This window comes from Entelurus aequoreus, linkage group LG19, assembly GCF_033978785.1.
Source record: "Entelurus aequoreus isolate RoL-2023_Sb linkage group LG19, RoL_Eaeq_v1.1, whole genome shotgun sequence".
Taxonomy (NCBI): Eukaryota; Metazoa; Chordata; class Actinopteri; order Syngnathiformes; family Syngnathidae; genus Entelurus; species Entelurus aequoreus.
Window position 1 is genome coordinate 35,019,389 of NC_084749.1, and position 14,278 is coordinate 35,033,666.

A 14,278-nucleotide genomic window follows, 5' to 3' on the forward strand; every position below is an offset into this window, starting at 1 on the left:
CATAGAACACTGAGGTAATAACTCGTTATTTACATAACTGAGGCATTCCTCAAGGTACACTGTCTTTTTTGGCAGTTACAATTTTTTTCATGAAGTGATTTATGTAACTAAAGTTGTTGTTGCGGCTTGTTTACTTGAGAAGCAGTCAGTAGTCATTTGTTCAACTTATTTAGCTATCAAGGCAGGCACAAGACATTGATACAACGTTGATTATACATATACCCATCCATTTTCTACCGCTTGTCCCTCTCGGGGGTGCTGGAGCCTATCCCAGCTGCACTCGGGCGAAAAGCGGGGTACACCCTGGACAAGTCGCCACCTCATTGCAGGGCCAACACAGATAGACAACATTCACACTCACAATCACACACTAGGGCCAATTTAGTGTTGGATTATACATATATGTTTTTTGAAACTGACGTCTACACAACGTTGCAAAATAGTTGTATTTGTAAATTGAGTCTAACTTTGGATACACGTTATTGGTTGAGAAATGACCAAATGTCAATGGTAAAATCAACGTCACAACCTAACATTGAATAAATGTCATAAAAAATTGTTTCGTTTCAACGTTGTATATGTGTTGTAAGATATTGGTTCAATATCATTCAATGGTCAAATCAATGTCAAAATCCAACATAGCATGTTGTTTCAACTTTAGGTATGAGTTGCTCAACGTCAGGACCTAATTCAACAAGTTTTCAATGTTGTTTTAATGTCGTATGCCTGCTGGGATGCTAGTGGTGTTCCTCAAGATTAAATTTCAAGTCCTCTCTTTTTTATCATTTGTCTAAACAATTTGTGGCGCGTTCAGTTCGGTTCAATGAACTTGTGAGAGATTCACATTTTTGCGGCAAACTGTTAAAAACTCTAGAGTGCTGTCACAGAGATGATCTTTGGCAATTGTTTTGCAGAAGGAGCAATGAATGAAAGCAGAGCGCTCCGTAACTCTGACAAAATAAATAGACCAAAATAAAACATCTACTGTAGAGGACGCTGGTTCTCCAGAATATACAAAATAGGACTAATAGTAAAGGGAGAGGTCAGGCCCTCGGTCGGGAGATTTCTGGAAATGTGGCCCCTAAAACAACTTTGAATTGAATATCCATCCGTCCATCAATCCATTTTTTCCCCGCTTATCCAAGGTCAGGTCGCGGGGGAGGCAGCCTTAGCAGAGAAGCCTAGACGTCCCCCTCCCCAGCCACTTTTTCAAGCTCCTCCTGAGGGATCCCGAGGCATTCCCAGGCCAGCCGGGAGACATAGTCTTCCCAACGTGTCCTGGGTCTTCCCCGGACATGCCCAAAGCACGTCCCTGGGGAGGCATCCGGGTCGCATCCTGACCAGATGCCCGAACCACCTCATCTGGCTCCTCTCGATGTGGAGGAGCAGCGGCTATACTTTGAGCTCTTCCCGGATGACAGAGCTTCTCACCCCATCTCTAAGGGAGAGCCCTGCCACCCAAGGGAAGAAACTCATTTCGGCCGCTTGTACCCGTGATCTTGTCCTTTCGGTCATAACCCAAAACTCATGGAGAATGGGAACGTAAATCGACCGGTAAATTGAGAGCTTTGCCTTCCGGCTCAGCTCCTTCTTTAGCATAACGGATTGATACAGTGTCCGCATTACTGAAGACGTCGCACCGATCTGCCTGTCAATCTCACAATCCACTCTTCCCTCACTCGTGAACAAGACTCTGAGGTACTTGAACTCCTCCACTTGGGGCAAGAGCTCTTCCCCAACCCGGAGATGGCACGCCACCCTTTTTCTGACTTGTAGGTGCTGATTCTAATCCTAGACGCTTCACACTCGGCTGCGAACCGATCCAGTGAGAGCTGAAGATCCTGTCCAGGTGAAGCCATCAGGACCACATCAGACCTAATCCTGCAGCCACCAAACCGGATCCCCTCAACGCCTTTACTGCGCCTAGAAATTCTGTCCATAAAAGTTATGAACAGAATTGGTGACAAAGTACAGCCTTGGCGGAGTCCAACCCTCACTGAAAACGGGTCCGACTTACTGCCGGCAATGCGGACCAAGCTTTGACACTGATCATACAGGGAGCGGACCGCCACAATCAGACAGTCCGATACCCTATACTCTCTGAGCACTCCCTACAGGACTTCCCGAGGGACACTGTCGAAAGCCTTCTCCAAGTCCACAAAGCACACGTAGACTGGTTGGGCAAACTCCCATGCACCCTCAAGGACCCTGCCAAGAGCATAGAGCTGGTCCACAGTTCCACGACCAGGACGAAAACCACACCGCTCCTCCCGAATCCGAGGTTTGATTATCCGGCGTAGCCTCCTCTCCAGTACACCTGAATAGACCATACCAATTTAGTTGAATATTCTTGGTGTAGAAATACAATAAATGTGTGTGAATGGCTGATTGTATATGCGCCCTGTTATTGACTATAGTGACCGATCCAGGGTGAATACCACCTATCAAACAAAGTCGACTAGGATCAGCTCCAGCTCACCAATAATCTCGAAAAGGATAAGCAGTAGAAAATGAATGACTTATGTCATAAGAGGCATATCTATACCGCAAATTGTACCCACTGCATGATTGATTGTCAGTAAATTGAAAACAAATGTTTGGTAAGGATATAGGCTTTGGCCCCCCTTCGACTCTAAGAAGGACAAGCGGTAGAAAATGGATGGATGGATGCTAATGATGCTGTGACATTAATTGTACATTGTAAAAGGTGAAAACGGATCTCATAATAATCATTATAAAACTGTATCACTACCATCAGCGTGAGCGAGGCCAGGTCTGCAGACATCCCTTAAAATGTGAATATTTGCAATATTAGTCATTGAGTGTATGTATGACTCCAAGTTGCATTTTTAGATGTAATTAATATAGTTCATGATATTTTTGTTTCATATCAGGAGATTCCCCTGTCAATCATCATCATTTTTCCATTACATGCTGTGTAGGCTAACGTGGTGGTGAATTATTCCTAGGTGAGTGCGGCCCAGCCCCCTCCCCCTTCTCTTTGTCACTTCATCGGAGAGGAGGGCGATTCTGCAAAGGTTGATATCGATCCGAGACTAAGTTAATACAGGGCTAGTGTCGCTATGACGATACTGTTACCGATACTTTTTTACTTGGAAATGTTTCAAAATCATTAGATGATGCTTTTATTTTGTTGACAATGACTATGATCAAAATAAATCACAGGACAAAGATTTTAGGCAAAAAAAAAAGTTTTATATAAATCTATTGAACACTATTTGCAGCCTCACTATATTCTTCTGTAGATTTTGAATTTTTTTAAAGCATTTTCTATGTTTTGGGGACATAACTTGAGCATATTCAACCATACAAATGCCAAAATGAACGAAAATATCAATATTTGCATTAGTATTGGCCTCAAAGATGAGCCCAAACCAATCCGAGTATGTTGTTCAATATAGTCACTACTGATTGGCTCAACTTACGATAATGAGTTCAACGAGTGTAAATGTGGTTGCTATTTCATGTTTAGAGGGCTCTCTACTGACAAACCCTTGTTCAGAAGGTCAGAGACAGGTGTTTACGCTTATAGCTATGGAAATCTTTGAATAATAAATCCTACTTCACAGAAATTGATTTACCACGGTCAGGCCCGGAGTCAATTAACAGCGATAAACGAGGGTTTACTGCAGGGATATTCCACTAAATTGTTTTGGGGGCCACATTTCCAGAAACTCAAGGCCTTAGGCCTGGACTTCTTCCTTCACTATTATTTTTATTTTCTATATTCCAGAGAATCAGTGTCCTCTATAGTAGACATTTGATTTTGGTCTATTTATTTTGTCAGCGTTACAGGAGCGCTCTGCTGTTTTTAAGGACCTTCAGCTAAAAAGCTAGTTAAACAAATGACAGCACTCAAGTGTTTTTAAGAATCTGCTGCAAAAATGTGAGTCTCTCACAAGTTTATTGAACTGAACTCACGGGTCACCAGTTGAATAAATGATGAAAAGGAGAGGAACACCACTAGTAAAACTGAAGAAGTTGTAATGACTACTGACTGCATCTGAAGTAAACAAGCTACAGCAACACCATAAATCACAATTTAGTTTTTTGCCAAAAAGGAGAGGACTTAAAGGGGTGCCTTGAGGAACTCCAAAGTTATATAAATCACAAGTTTGGACCCCAGTGTTTTATGTTTGATAGCAAGGCTTATACTGTGTGTCAATGCAAGGATCTGCCAGTGTGTTAAATAAAATGTGGATCAGAGGAAAGTGGATATTAGTTCAAGTAACTATGTAAAAAAAAGGGGGGGGGGGGGTTCAAAAAGTGTATACTTCTTCCCATTACCCTTTTGAGATATGTTTAGTTTAATTTAATTTAAATTTCTTTTATTAATTAAATGTTATTTTATTTTTTGTGAAATAATAATATTGCCATTGAGCACAAGATTGTTCACTGGATATATGTATGTATATTATGTCAATCAATCAATCAATGTTTATTTATATAGCCCTAAATCACAAGTGTCTCAAAGGGCGGTACAAGCCACAACGACATCCTCGGTACAGAGCCCACATAAGGGCAAGGAAAACTCACCCCAGTGGGACGTCGATGTGAATGACTATGAGTAACCTTGGAGAGGACCGCATATGTGGGTAACGCCCCCCCCCCCCCCCCCCCTCTAGGGGATACCGAAAGCAATGGATGTCGAGTGGGTCTGACATAATAATAATGTATACATACATGTACATATCCACCTTATACATATGCAGGGGCGCCGCTAGGGATTTTGGGCCCCATGAAAAGAATCTTTACAGGGCCCCCTGTATTATAATTTCATCATCATTAGGGGCCTCTCTGGGCCCCCCTCCATCATGGGCCCCTAGAATCCGTCTCCTTTACCCCCCCTCTTCGGCGCCCCCGTACATATGTACATGTATAAGGTGGAGTTGACTATGACATACTCAATAAACATCAAATCAAGTGTTTACAGAGGTCTAAATGTTTCAATACCACAGGATCACTCTAGTGTTTTCAGAAATTTGCTTCAAAAATGTTTGTTTCCCAAGTTTTGAACTAAACTAAACACGGGAATGGTGTCATTCCTGGTTCGTATTTGGCCCAAGGGCCGCTTGTTGAATAGCGATGGTTTAATATAAAACAAAACATAACAATATCAACAAAATAACCCAATAATTTCCTTTCATTATGCTGAACACCATAAAGTCTATAGCGCAAAACAAACAAGTAAACAAAAGCAAAAGCTACCAGAGGCTCTCCTTTAATACATTAAGTTTGAAAACAATATTATACACACACATATAAACAATGTCACAATATGAAAAGTGACCTGAAAAATATTGACATCATTACGGATACTGATAGTTACTGGTATCAATATCGATATCAGGATCGATCCGCCCACCCCGACTCCCTTGTAGTCGTTGCTGGGTCTCTCTCCATCGAAAGCGCGCATCTTGCTGCTCCACACTCTCACCGCGATGATCCACTGCTGCACCCTCTCAGACAACCTTCACTTCACTTCTACCCTCATCGAACCCTTAAGTCGACCGCCGCGCCGTTCCCATGCTCCGCACTCATCCTGAGATGCGACACCCCTGCTCGATATCCCGGAGAATAGCCACATCTCGCGTCGCCCCTCGCGGGTAGAGAGCATGCCCGACGCGGGGACGCCTGGCGCAGCCGCCGCTGCCGGTGGTGGTGGTGGTGGTGGTGGTGGTGGAGGTGGTGCGGCCGGCGACGGAACTGAGAGCGGCCGCCACCGACATCGAACACAGCAGCAGGGAGATGCGGAGAGGCCGGAGTCGTCCGCTTCCCCGCCGCAAAGCGCATCCGGTGTGCTGGGTGAGTGTGAGTGGGACGAGGGAACTAGTGGGCAGGTGGATTGTGGGACGGCTGGAAGAGAGATGAGGCACCCTTCTTTTGTCTGCACCATGCTGTCTAAAATTAGCACCGGATCAGGCCAAACGACTATAAATAATGACTTCCACTTGTTCGTGTCGCTACTTACCTTTACACGTCCCCTTTACACTTTGTTCAATGGACGTTTTGCAACAGTCTGCCTTTGACCTTCTGCTGTCTGTTGTTGTGTATCCCCTCATGGCTTCACAGCATACGGTTTCCACTGCGTTTATGGGCTTTGCTTGGTTTTATTCGGACCGAGGTTTTGGTTTTATTGTGTGGTCATTAGAGCTCTTTCATCCTTTCCTGGTTGATCAACTTCATGATGTCATCCAGAGATTTCCCAAGTACAGTATAGTACAGTCCAAGTTGCTATGCTTTTGGATGGTTGGATGACAGACACCGAGTACATTTGAGGAAAACAATTTCCAAAGCCCTCCAAATTGTGATATTTTTTGTGTAAAAAAAATAACAAACTCGCAAAAATATGAGTTGAATGCGTCAAAACAAGTAACAATAAAAGTTATTTGACTGAAATAATCATAAGCAACCTTAAGGGGGATGGACTTTTTTTTTAACTTTGCCTATGATTCACAATCTTTACGATAGACAAGAACACATGTATTAAAAAAAAAAAGAAAAGCATTCTAATTTGTAAATAACTGTAAATAAAAGTCAGCTTACAATGGAGCCAATTGGAGCTATGACGTCATTGCGTCTGTTGCATTTATTCCGACCCTAAAATCCAATAAATACCGTATTTTTCGGACTATAAGTCGCAGTTTTTTTTCATAGTTTGGCCGGGGGTGCGACTTATACTCAGGAGCGACTTATGTGTGAAATTATTAACACATTACCGTAAAATATCAAATAATATTATTTAGCTCATTCACGTAAGAGACTAGACGTATAAGATTTCATGGGATTTAGCGATTAGGAGTGACAAATTGTTTGGTAAACGTATAGCATGTTCTATATGTTATAGTTATTTGAATGACTCTTACCATAATATGTTACGTTAACATACCAGGCACGTTCTCAGTTGGTTATTTATGCGTCATATAACGTACACTTATTCAGCCTGTTGTTCACTATTCTTTATTTATTTTAAATTGCCTTTCAAATGTCTATTCTTGGTGTTGGGTTTTATCAAATAAATTTCCCCCAAAAATGCGACTTATACTCCAGTGCGACTTATATATGTTTTTTTCCTTCTTTATTATGCATTTTCGGCCGGTGCGACTTATACTCCGGAGCGACTTATACTCCGAAAAATATGGTAACTATCCAAAAAGCGCCAACAATACTCCATTTACATTTTGTTACCTGAATATTAAGCAAGTATTAGCAATACTGTTATTATAAACGCTAACTTCTGTCTTGGCGCTAGGAATTTTCAAAATGGGCTCCCACGGACCCCATTAAGTCATAAAAATGGGGTCCCACGGTAAATGTTTGGGGTCCCATTTTTTTGTAACCGTTTTGAAAACAAATGATAAATGTATGCATTATCCTGTTATAACTCACATTCTATATTGTGTTTTGGAAAAAGGTTGTCATAAACGTTACTTCACTTTGTTCAATGGATGTTTTTCAACAGTCTGCCTTTGACCTTCTGCTGTCTGTTGTTGTGTATCCCCTCATGGCTTCACAGCATACGGTTTCCACTGCGTTTATGGGCTTTGCTTGGTTTTATTCGGACCGAGGTTTTGGTTTTATTGTGTGGTCATTAGAGCTCTTTCATCCTTTCCTGGTTGATCAACTTCATGATGTCATCCAGAGATTTCCCAAGTACAGTATAGTACAGTCCAAGTTGCTATGCTTTTGGATGGTTGGATGACAGACACCGAGTACATTTGAGGAAAACAATTTCCAAAGCCCTCCAAATTGTGATATTTTTTGTGTAAAAAAAATTGTTGAGGTATGCACTAAATAACAAACTCGCAAAAATATGAGTTGAATGCGTCAAAACAAGTAACAATAAAAGTTATTTGACTGAAATAATCATAAGCAACCTTAAGGGGGATGGACTTTTTTTTAACTTTGCCTATGATTCACAATCTTTACGATAGACAAGAACACATGTATTTTAAAAAAAAAAAGCATTCTAATTTGTAAATAACTGTAAATAAAAGTCAGCTTACAATGGAGCCAATTGGAGCTATGACGTCATTGCGTCTGTTGCATTTATTCCGACCCTAAAATCCAATAAATACCGTATTTTTCGGACTATAAGTCGCAGTTTTTTTTTCATAGTTTGGCCGGGGGTGCGACTTATACTCAGGAGCGACTTATGTGTGAAATTATTAACACATTACCGTAAAATATCAAATAATATTCACGTAAGACTAGACGTATAAGATTTCATGGGATTTAGCGATTAGGAGTGACAAATTGTTTGGTAAACGTATAGCATGTTCTATATGTTATAGTTATTTGAATGACTCTTACCATAATATGTTACGTTAACATACCAGGCACGTTCTCAGTTGGTTATTTATGCGTCATATAACGTACACTTATTCAGCCTGTTGTTCGCTATTCTTTATTTATTTTAAATTGCCTTTCAAATGTCTATTCTTGGTGTTGGGTTTTATCAAATAAATTTCCCCCAAAAATGCGACTTATACTCCAGTGCGACTTATATATGTTTTTTTCCTTCTTTATTATGCATTTTCGGCCGGTGCGACTTATACTCCGGAGCGACTTATACTCCGAAAAATACGGTAACTATCCAAAAAGCGCCAACAATACTCGATTTACATTTTGTGACCTGAATATTAAGCAAGTATTAGCAATACTGTTATTATAAACGCTAACTTCTGTCTTGGCGCTAGGAATTTTCAAAATGGGGTCCCACGGACCCCATCAAGTCATAAAAATTGGGGCCCACGGTAAATGTTTGGGGTCCCATTTTTTTGTAACCGTTTTGAAAACAAATGATAAATGTATGCATTATCCTGTTATAACTCACATTCTATATTGTGTTTTGGAAAAAGGTTGTCATAAACGTTACTTCACTTTGTTCAATGGATGTTTTTCAACAGTCTGCCTTTGACCTTCTGCTGTCTGTTGTTGTGTATCCCCTCATGGCTTCACAGCATACGGTTTCCACTGCGTTTATGGGCTTTGCTTGGTTTTATTCGGACCGAGGTTTTGGTTTTATTGTGTGGTCATTAGAGCTCTTTCATCCTTTCCTGGTTGATCAACTTCATGATGTCATCCAGAGATTTCCCAAGTACAGTATAGTACAGTCCAAGTTGCTATATGCTTTTGGATGGTTGGATGACAGACACCGAGTACATTTGAGGAAAACAATTTCCAAAGCCCTCCAAATTGTGATATTTTTTGTGTAAAAAAAATTGTTGAGGTATGCACTAAATAACAAACTCGCAAAAATATGAGTTGAATGCGTCAAAACAAGTAACAATAAAAGTTATTTGACTGAAATAATCATAAGCAACCTTAAGGGGGATGGACTTTTTTTTAAACTTTGCCTATGATTCACAATCTTTACGATAGACAAGAACACATGTATTTAAAAAAAAAAAAAAAGCATTTTAATTTGTAAATAACTGTAAATAAAAGTCAGCTTACAATGGAGCCAATTGGAGCTATGACGTCATTGCGTCTGTTGCGTTTATTCCGACCCTAAAATCCAATAAATACCGTATTTTTCGGACTATAAGTCGCAGTTTTTTTTCATAGTTTGGCCGGGGGTGCGACTTATGCTCAGGAGCGACTTATGTGTGAAATTATTAACACATTACCGTAAAATATCAAATAATATTCACGTAAGACTAGACGTATAAGATTTCATGGGATTTAGCGATTAGGAGTGACAAATTGTTTGGTAAACGTATAGCATGTTCTATATGTTATAGTTATTTGAATGACTCTTACCATAATATGTTACGTTAACATACCAGGCACGTTCTCAGTTGGTTATTTATGCGTCATATAACGTACACTTATTCAGCCTGTTGTTCACTATTCTTTATTTATTTTAAATTGCCTTTCAAATGTCTATTCTTGGTGTTGGGTTTTATCAAATACATTTCCCCCAAAAATGCGACTTATACTCCAGTGCGACTTATATATGTTTTTTTCCTTCTTTATTATGCATTTTCGGCCGGTGCGACTTATACTCCGGAGCGACTTATACTCCGAAAAATACGGTAACTATCCAAAAAGCGCCAACAATACTCGATTTACATTTTGTGACCTGAATATTAAGCAAGTATTAGCAATACTGTTATTATAAACGCTAACTTCTGTCTTGGCGCTAGGAATTTTCAAAATGGGGTCCCACGGACCCCATCAAGTCATAAAAATGGGGTCCCACGGTAAATGTTTGGGGTCCCATTTTTTTGTAACCGTTTTGAAAACAAATGATAAATGTATGCATTATCCTGTTATAACTCACATTCTATATTGTGTTTTGGAAAAAGGTTGTCATAAACGTTACTTCACTTTGTTCAATGGATGTTTTTCAACAGTCTGCCTTTGACCTTCTGCTGTCTGTTGTTGTGTATCCCCTCATGGCTTCACAGCATACGGTTTCCACTGCGTTTATGGGCTTTGCTTGGTTTTATTCGGACCGAGGTTTTGGTTTTATTGTGTGGTCATTAGAGCTCTTTCATCCTTTCCTGGTTGATCAACTTCATGATGTCATCCAGAGTACCCAAGTACAGTATAGTACAGTCCAAGTTGCTATACTATTGGATGGTTGGATGACAGACACCAAGTACAGTATACACATACACTGTATATATATACAGTATACACTATGTGACAGGGACGTCATTTGTTGTCTATTTGAGAAAATTTTTTTCCAAAGCCCTCCAATTTGTGATATTTTTTGTGTAAAAAAAATTGTTGAGGTATGCACTAAATAACAAACTCGCAAAAATATGAGTTGAATGCGTCTAAACAAGTAACAATAAAAGTTATTTGACTGAAATAATCATATGCAACCTTAAAGGTGGTGGACTTTTTTTGGAACTTTGCCTATGATTCACAATCCTTATGCAAGACCACATGTATTTAAAAAAAAAGGATTCTAACTTGTAAATAAATGTAAATGAAAGTCCGCTTACAATGAAGCCAATTGGAGCCATGACGTCCTTGCGTCTGTTGCGTTTATTCCGACCCTAAAACCCAATAAATAACTACCCAAAAAGCACCAACAATACTCGATTTACATTTTGTCACCTGAATATTAAGCAAGTATTAGCAATATTGTTATTATAAATGCTAACTTCAGTCTTGGTGCTAGGAATTTTCAAAATGGGGTCCCACAGTAAATGTTTGGTAAAAATGTTTTTAAATCTGCGTCCTAATTTCAATGCGTAAAAAGACACAAAAAGTGCGTTAACAGAAACAGTGAACTTTAAGGAGCTCGTGAAAGTTAATTCTAGATTATAAATCATGCCTTTTACCTTGATAGTAAAATGATGTGGCCATATACTGAGAAGACGCTTAGTTCCACCCCCTTTTTTCTTTGCGTGGATTATAAATCATTCTTCATCCAAATAGATAGATAGATAGATAGATAGATAGTACTTTATGGTAATATATTAACATCCTAACAGTCGGCATCCTAGTGGGAACAGACATTTTACAGCAAGTGATGTTTTATTATGTCTGTTGGCCCTCATGAAGTCTGCATGAGTTGTTGTTGAAGGAAAAAGTGAAAGTTGTGATGTGTTTGTGAAATTAATGCGCCGCCGTATATTTAACAAAATCTTGATGGAGGTGTTTGGATGTTTTTTTAAGGGACTTTTTGGTAGAATAGAGGGAATCCCATTACCTCCATTGTAAGTGGATTTTTGATTGCATTTATTTACTAGTTAGAATGCATAAAAAAGAAAAAAAAGTGTGCTTGTTTTACATAAGGATTGTGAATGATAGGTAAAATTCCCCCCAAAAAGTGCAGTTCCCCAACAACCCTAAACCTTTGTTTAGTTACACAGTATAAATTGGCAAACAGTGACTTCCTGTTCAGTGCAAGTTAAGCATGGAAATAAGCATGGCAATCACGGTGTCGAAGTGGGGATCTAATCCAGGGTACCAAGCACAGGGGTCCACTGGGCGTTTGTAAAGTTTGAAGATTATTTTTCTGTCATTTAAATATGTAAGTAATAAAAAAACTACATCAAAAACGTTAATATATAATAAATATACCCGTGAAAGTTCAGTAATAAGGTGGTTTAAATCAAATTAAAAATGTGTAACTACCTACACTCCCTATCAAAAATACAAAATGGTTCGTTCCACTTGGAAAGCAGTAAACTAGCATGGAACACTTGACCCAACACAGATGTCATAACGTCATCAAAGCTCACCTTTAGGCATTCACACACAGCACCTACATTTTGTAACAACAATGAGATGATAGAACATATTTTTTATATTATGTATCTATAAAAAAGGGACCCATTACCTCCCTGTTTGGCACTCAGCATCAAGGGTTGGAATTGGGGGTTAAATCACCAAAAATTATTCCCGGGCGCGGCCACCGCTGCTGCTCACTGCTCCCCTCACCTCCCAGGGGGTGATCAAGGGTGATGGGTCAAATGCAGAGAATAATTTCGCCACACCTAGTGTGTGTGTGTGACAATCATTGACACTTTAACTTTAACTTAACTTCTTGTGGCAGTATAGGAGAAAGTTATTTTTAAGTTTCACTTTTGCATCTCATATTACATAACTGTAGTGCATTCAAAGACCCTCGAATACATTTTGGAAAACAAAGGAGTCAGTAGGATAGTGGATGAATAATATAATGATAATAACAATATTGTATGATGGTTCATATTATGCACTGATGATAATCCTTTATGTGTATCAGATACTGTAATCTCTACTTTATGGTCTGATGTTAAGGAACATTTGACATATTTAAGTGAATAATAACAGTTTATATGAATATTTCAGTAAAATAATATTGTGGTGGTTTGATGGCATTTTTTGTTTAAAAACTGACTTAAAAAAAAAAAAAAAAAACAGAGACAAAGTATTTAAGGGGGTTTATTTACATGTTAATCCCATGTTTAAAATGTCAAAAACTTAATTCAGGTTTTTACATGTGTTTTTAAAAGCTGGTTTTAGTGCATGTAAACATAGCAAGTGTGTGTGTGGCGCGGAAACGTTGGGTTCAGGGTGGGATAGGGGTCCCTCTAGGAGTTTTGTGTATGGGTGTACAGAATTTGGTGCCTTGCCCCTGATGGCAATATTAACTTGGATTCTGCACGTCATTGCTTCTCTATTAAGCGAAGGTAAAGCTGCTAAAGTTGGCACAGTGTTTTTTTTATTCAAAAACGATAAAGACCTCATTAGCATTAAAACATTACCCGGATCAAATTGTGAGTTGTTGTCACTAATTGTTTACCTAGCTTTAGGTTTACTGTGAAGATTACTCCATTGTTGTTTTGGAATAAGTCATGCAGAGAGGGCAAGGGAGGAAACGTGAGAGCTATACCCAGGTCCTGACAAATGCTCTTCAAATAATGAAAACAAAAATAAAGCTTATGTTGATGTCATGAAAAAAGCCCATCACTACACACACACACACGCACATTTTCAAACCTTGTGACGTCCTTGCTGTGTGCGTTTTACACACCTCATCACATTCACATAGATTTGTCCGCGTGGATGTTGCAACTCAACATAGGTTTCTCCTTGCAGCAACAATAGCACAATAGGCTATTTTCTGTAAAGAACAATGTTGCACAAGGTCTAGTCTGAGGTACGGAGGCTAGTTTTCCTGTGTGCTCTGTGCTCCCAGCAAGTGCTGCTACAGAGTGATGCAGTGGGCTGTCAGATGCCGAGTGCCTTGTTGGAGGTAACCCGAGAAGACTGCTGCTGACTGGAGGAGCAGACTGATGTCGTCGTGTGGAGAACTTTCCAATATAGTGTCAAGTTGGGCCAACTTTGTTTTCGAGGGACACGTGGACTGGTGGTTAAAAATGCAGCCTGAGACCAAATGCACTGGTCAAATTGTGTGTGTATGTACAAGACAATAGAAAATATTGTTACAGGTATCTCAGTACTGTGTGTATTATAGGATGGTTGAAGGATGGAGTTCAGTTTTACTCCCTATTCTTAGTTCATTTACACCTTAATTAGCCCTCAAATTAAATTCACTCTTGTTTGAATCAAGAATAAGTCAGTTTGTGTATTTTGCCGATTTGAAACAAGTGTTGTCATGTGCGCTCTAGATTGTAATGCTGGTTTGGTATTGATTATTTGCTCAGTCCCTGAGGTCACAGTACAAAAACTATTAAGGGTCAAAAAGTGTGAATTGCTTCATTGTAAAAAGTGAATCGTAAAGTGATAGTGATTATTGTAGATAAGGCTGCACATATGATGAATCAAATAATCGGATAAAACA

The 14,278-nt window shown here is 39.5% G+C and overlaps 1 protein-coding gene across 2 annotated transcripts in view; it reads left to right on the forward strand.

Annotated features, from left to right (window-relative positions):
- The first annotated feature begins 5,418 nt into the window (after window positions 1-5,418).
- The window catches only part of ano8b (anoctamin 8b), a 138,410-nt gene continuing 129,550 nt past the window's right edge, over window positions 5,419-14,278 (forward strand). The window contains exon 1 of one of the 2 annotated variants that reach the window (XM_062028398.1): window positions 5,419-5,826. In XM_062028398.1, the coding sequence (XP_061884382.1) occupies window positions 5,637-5,826 (190 nt within the window). In that variant the 5' untranslated portion in view covers window positions 5,419-5,636. The remainder of the gene's footprint in view (window positions 5,827-14,278) is intronic. The other variant, XM_062028399.1, reaches the window with a different exon arrangement.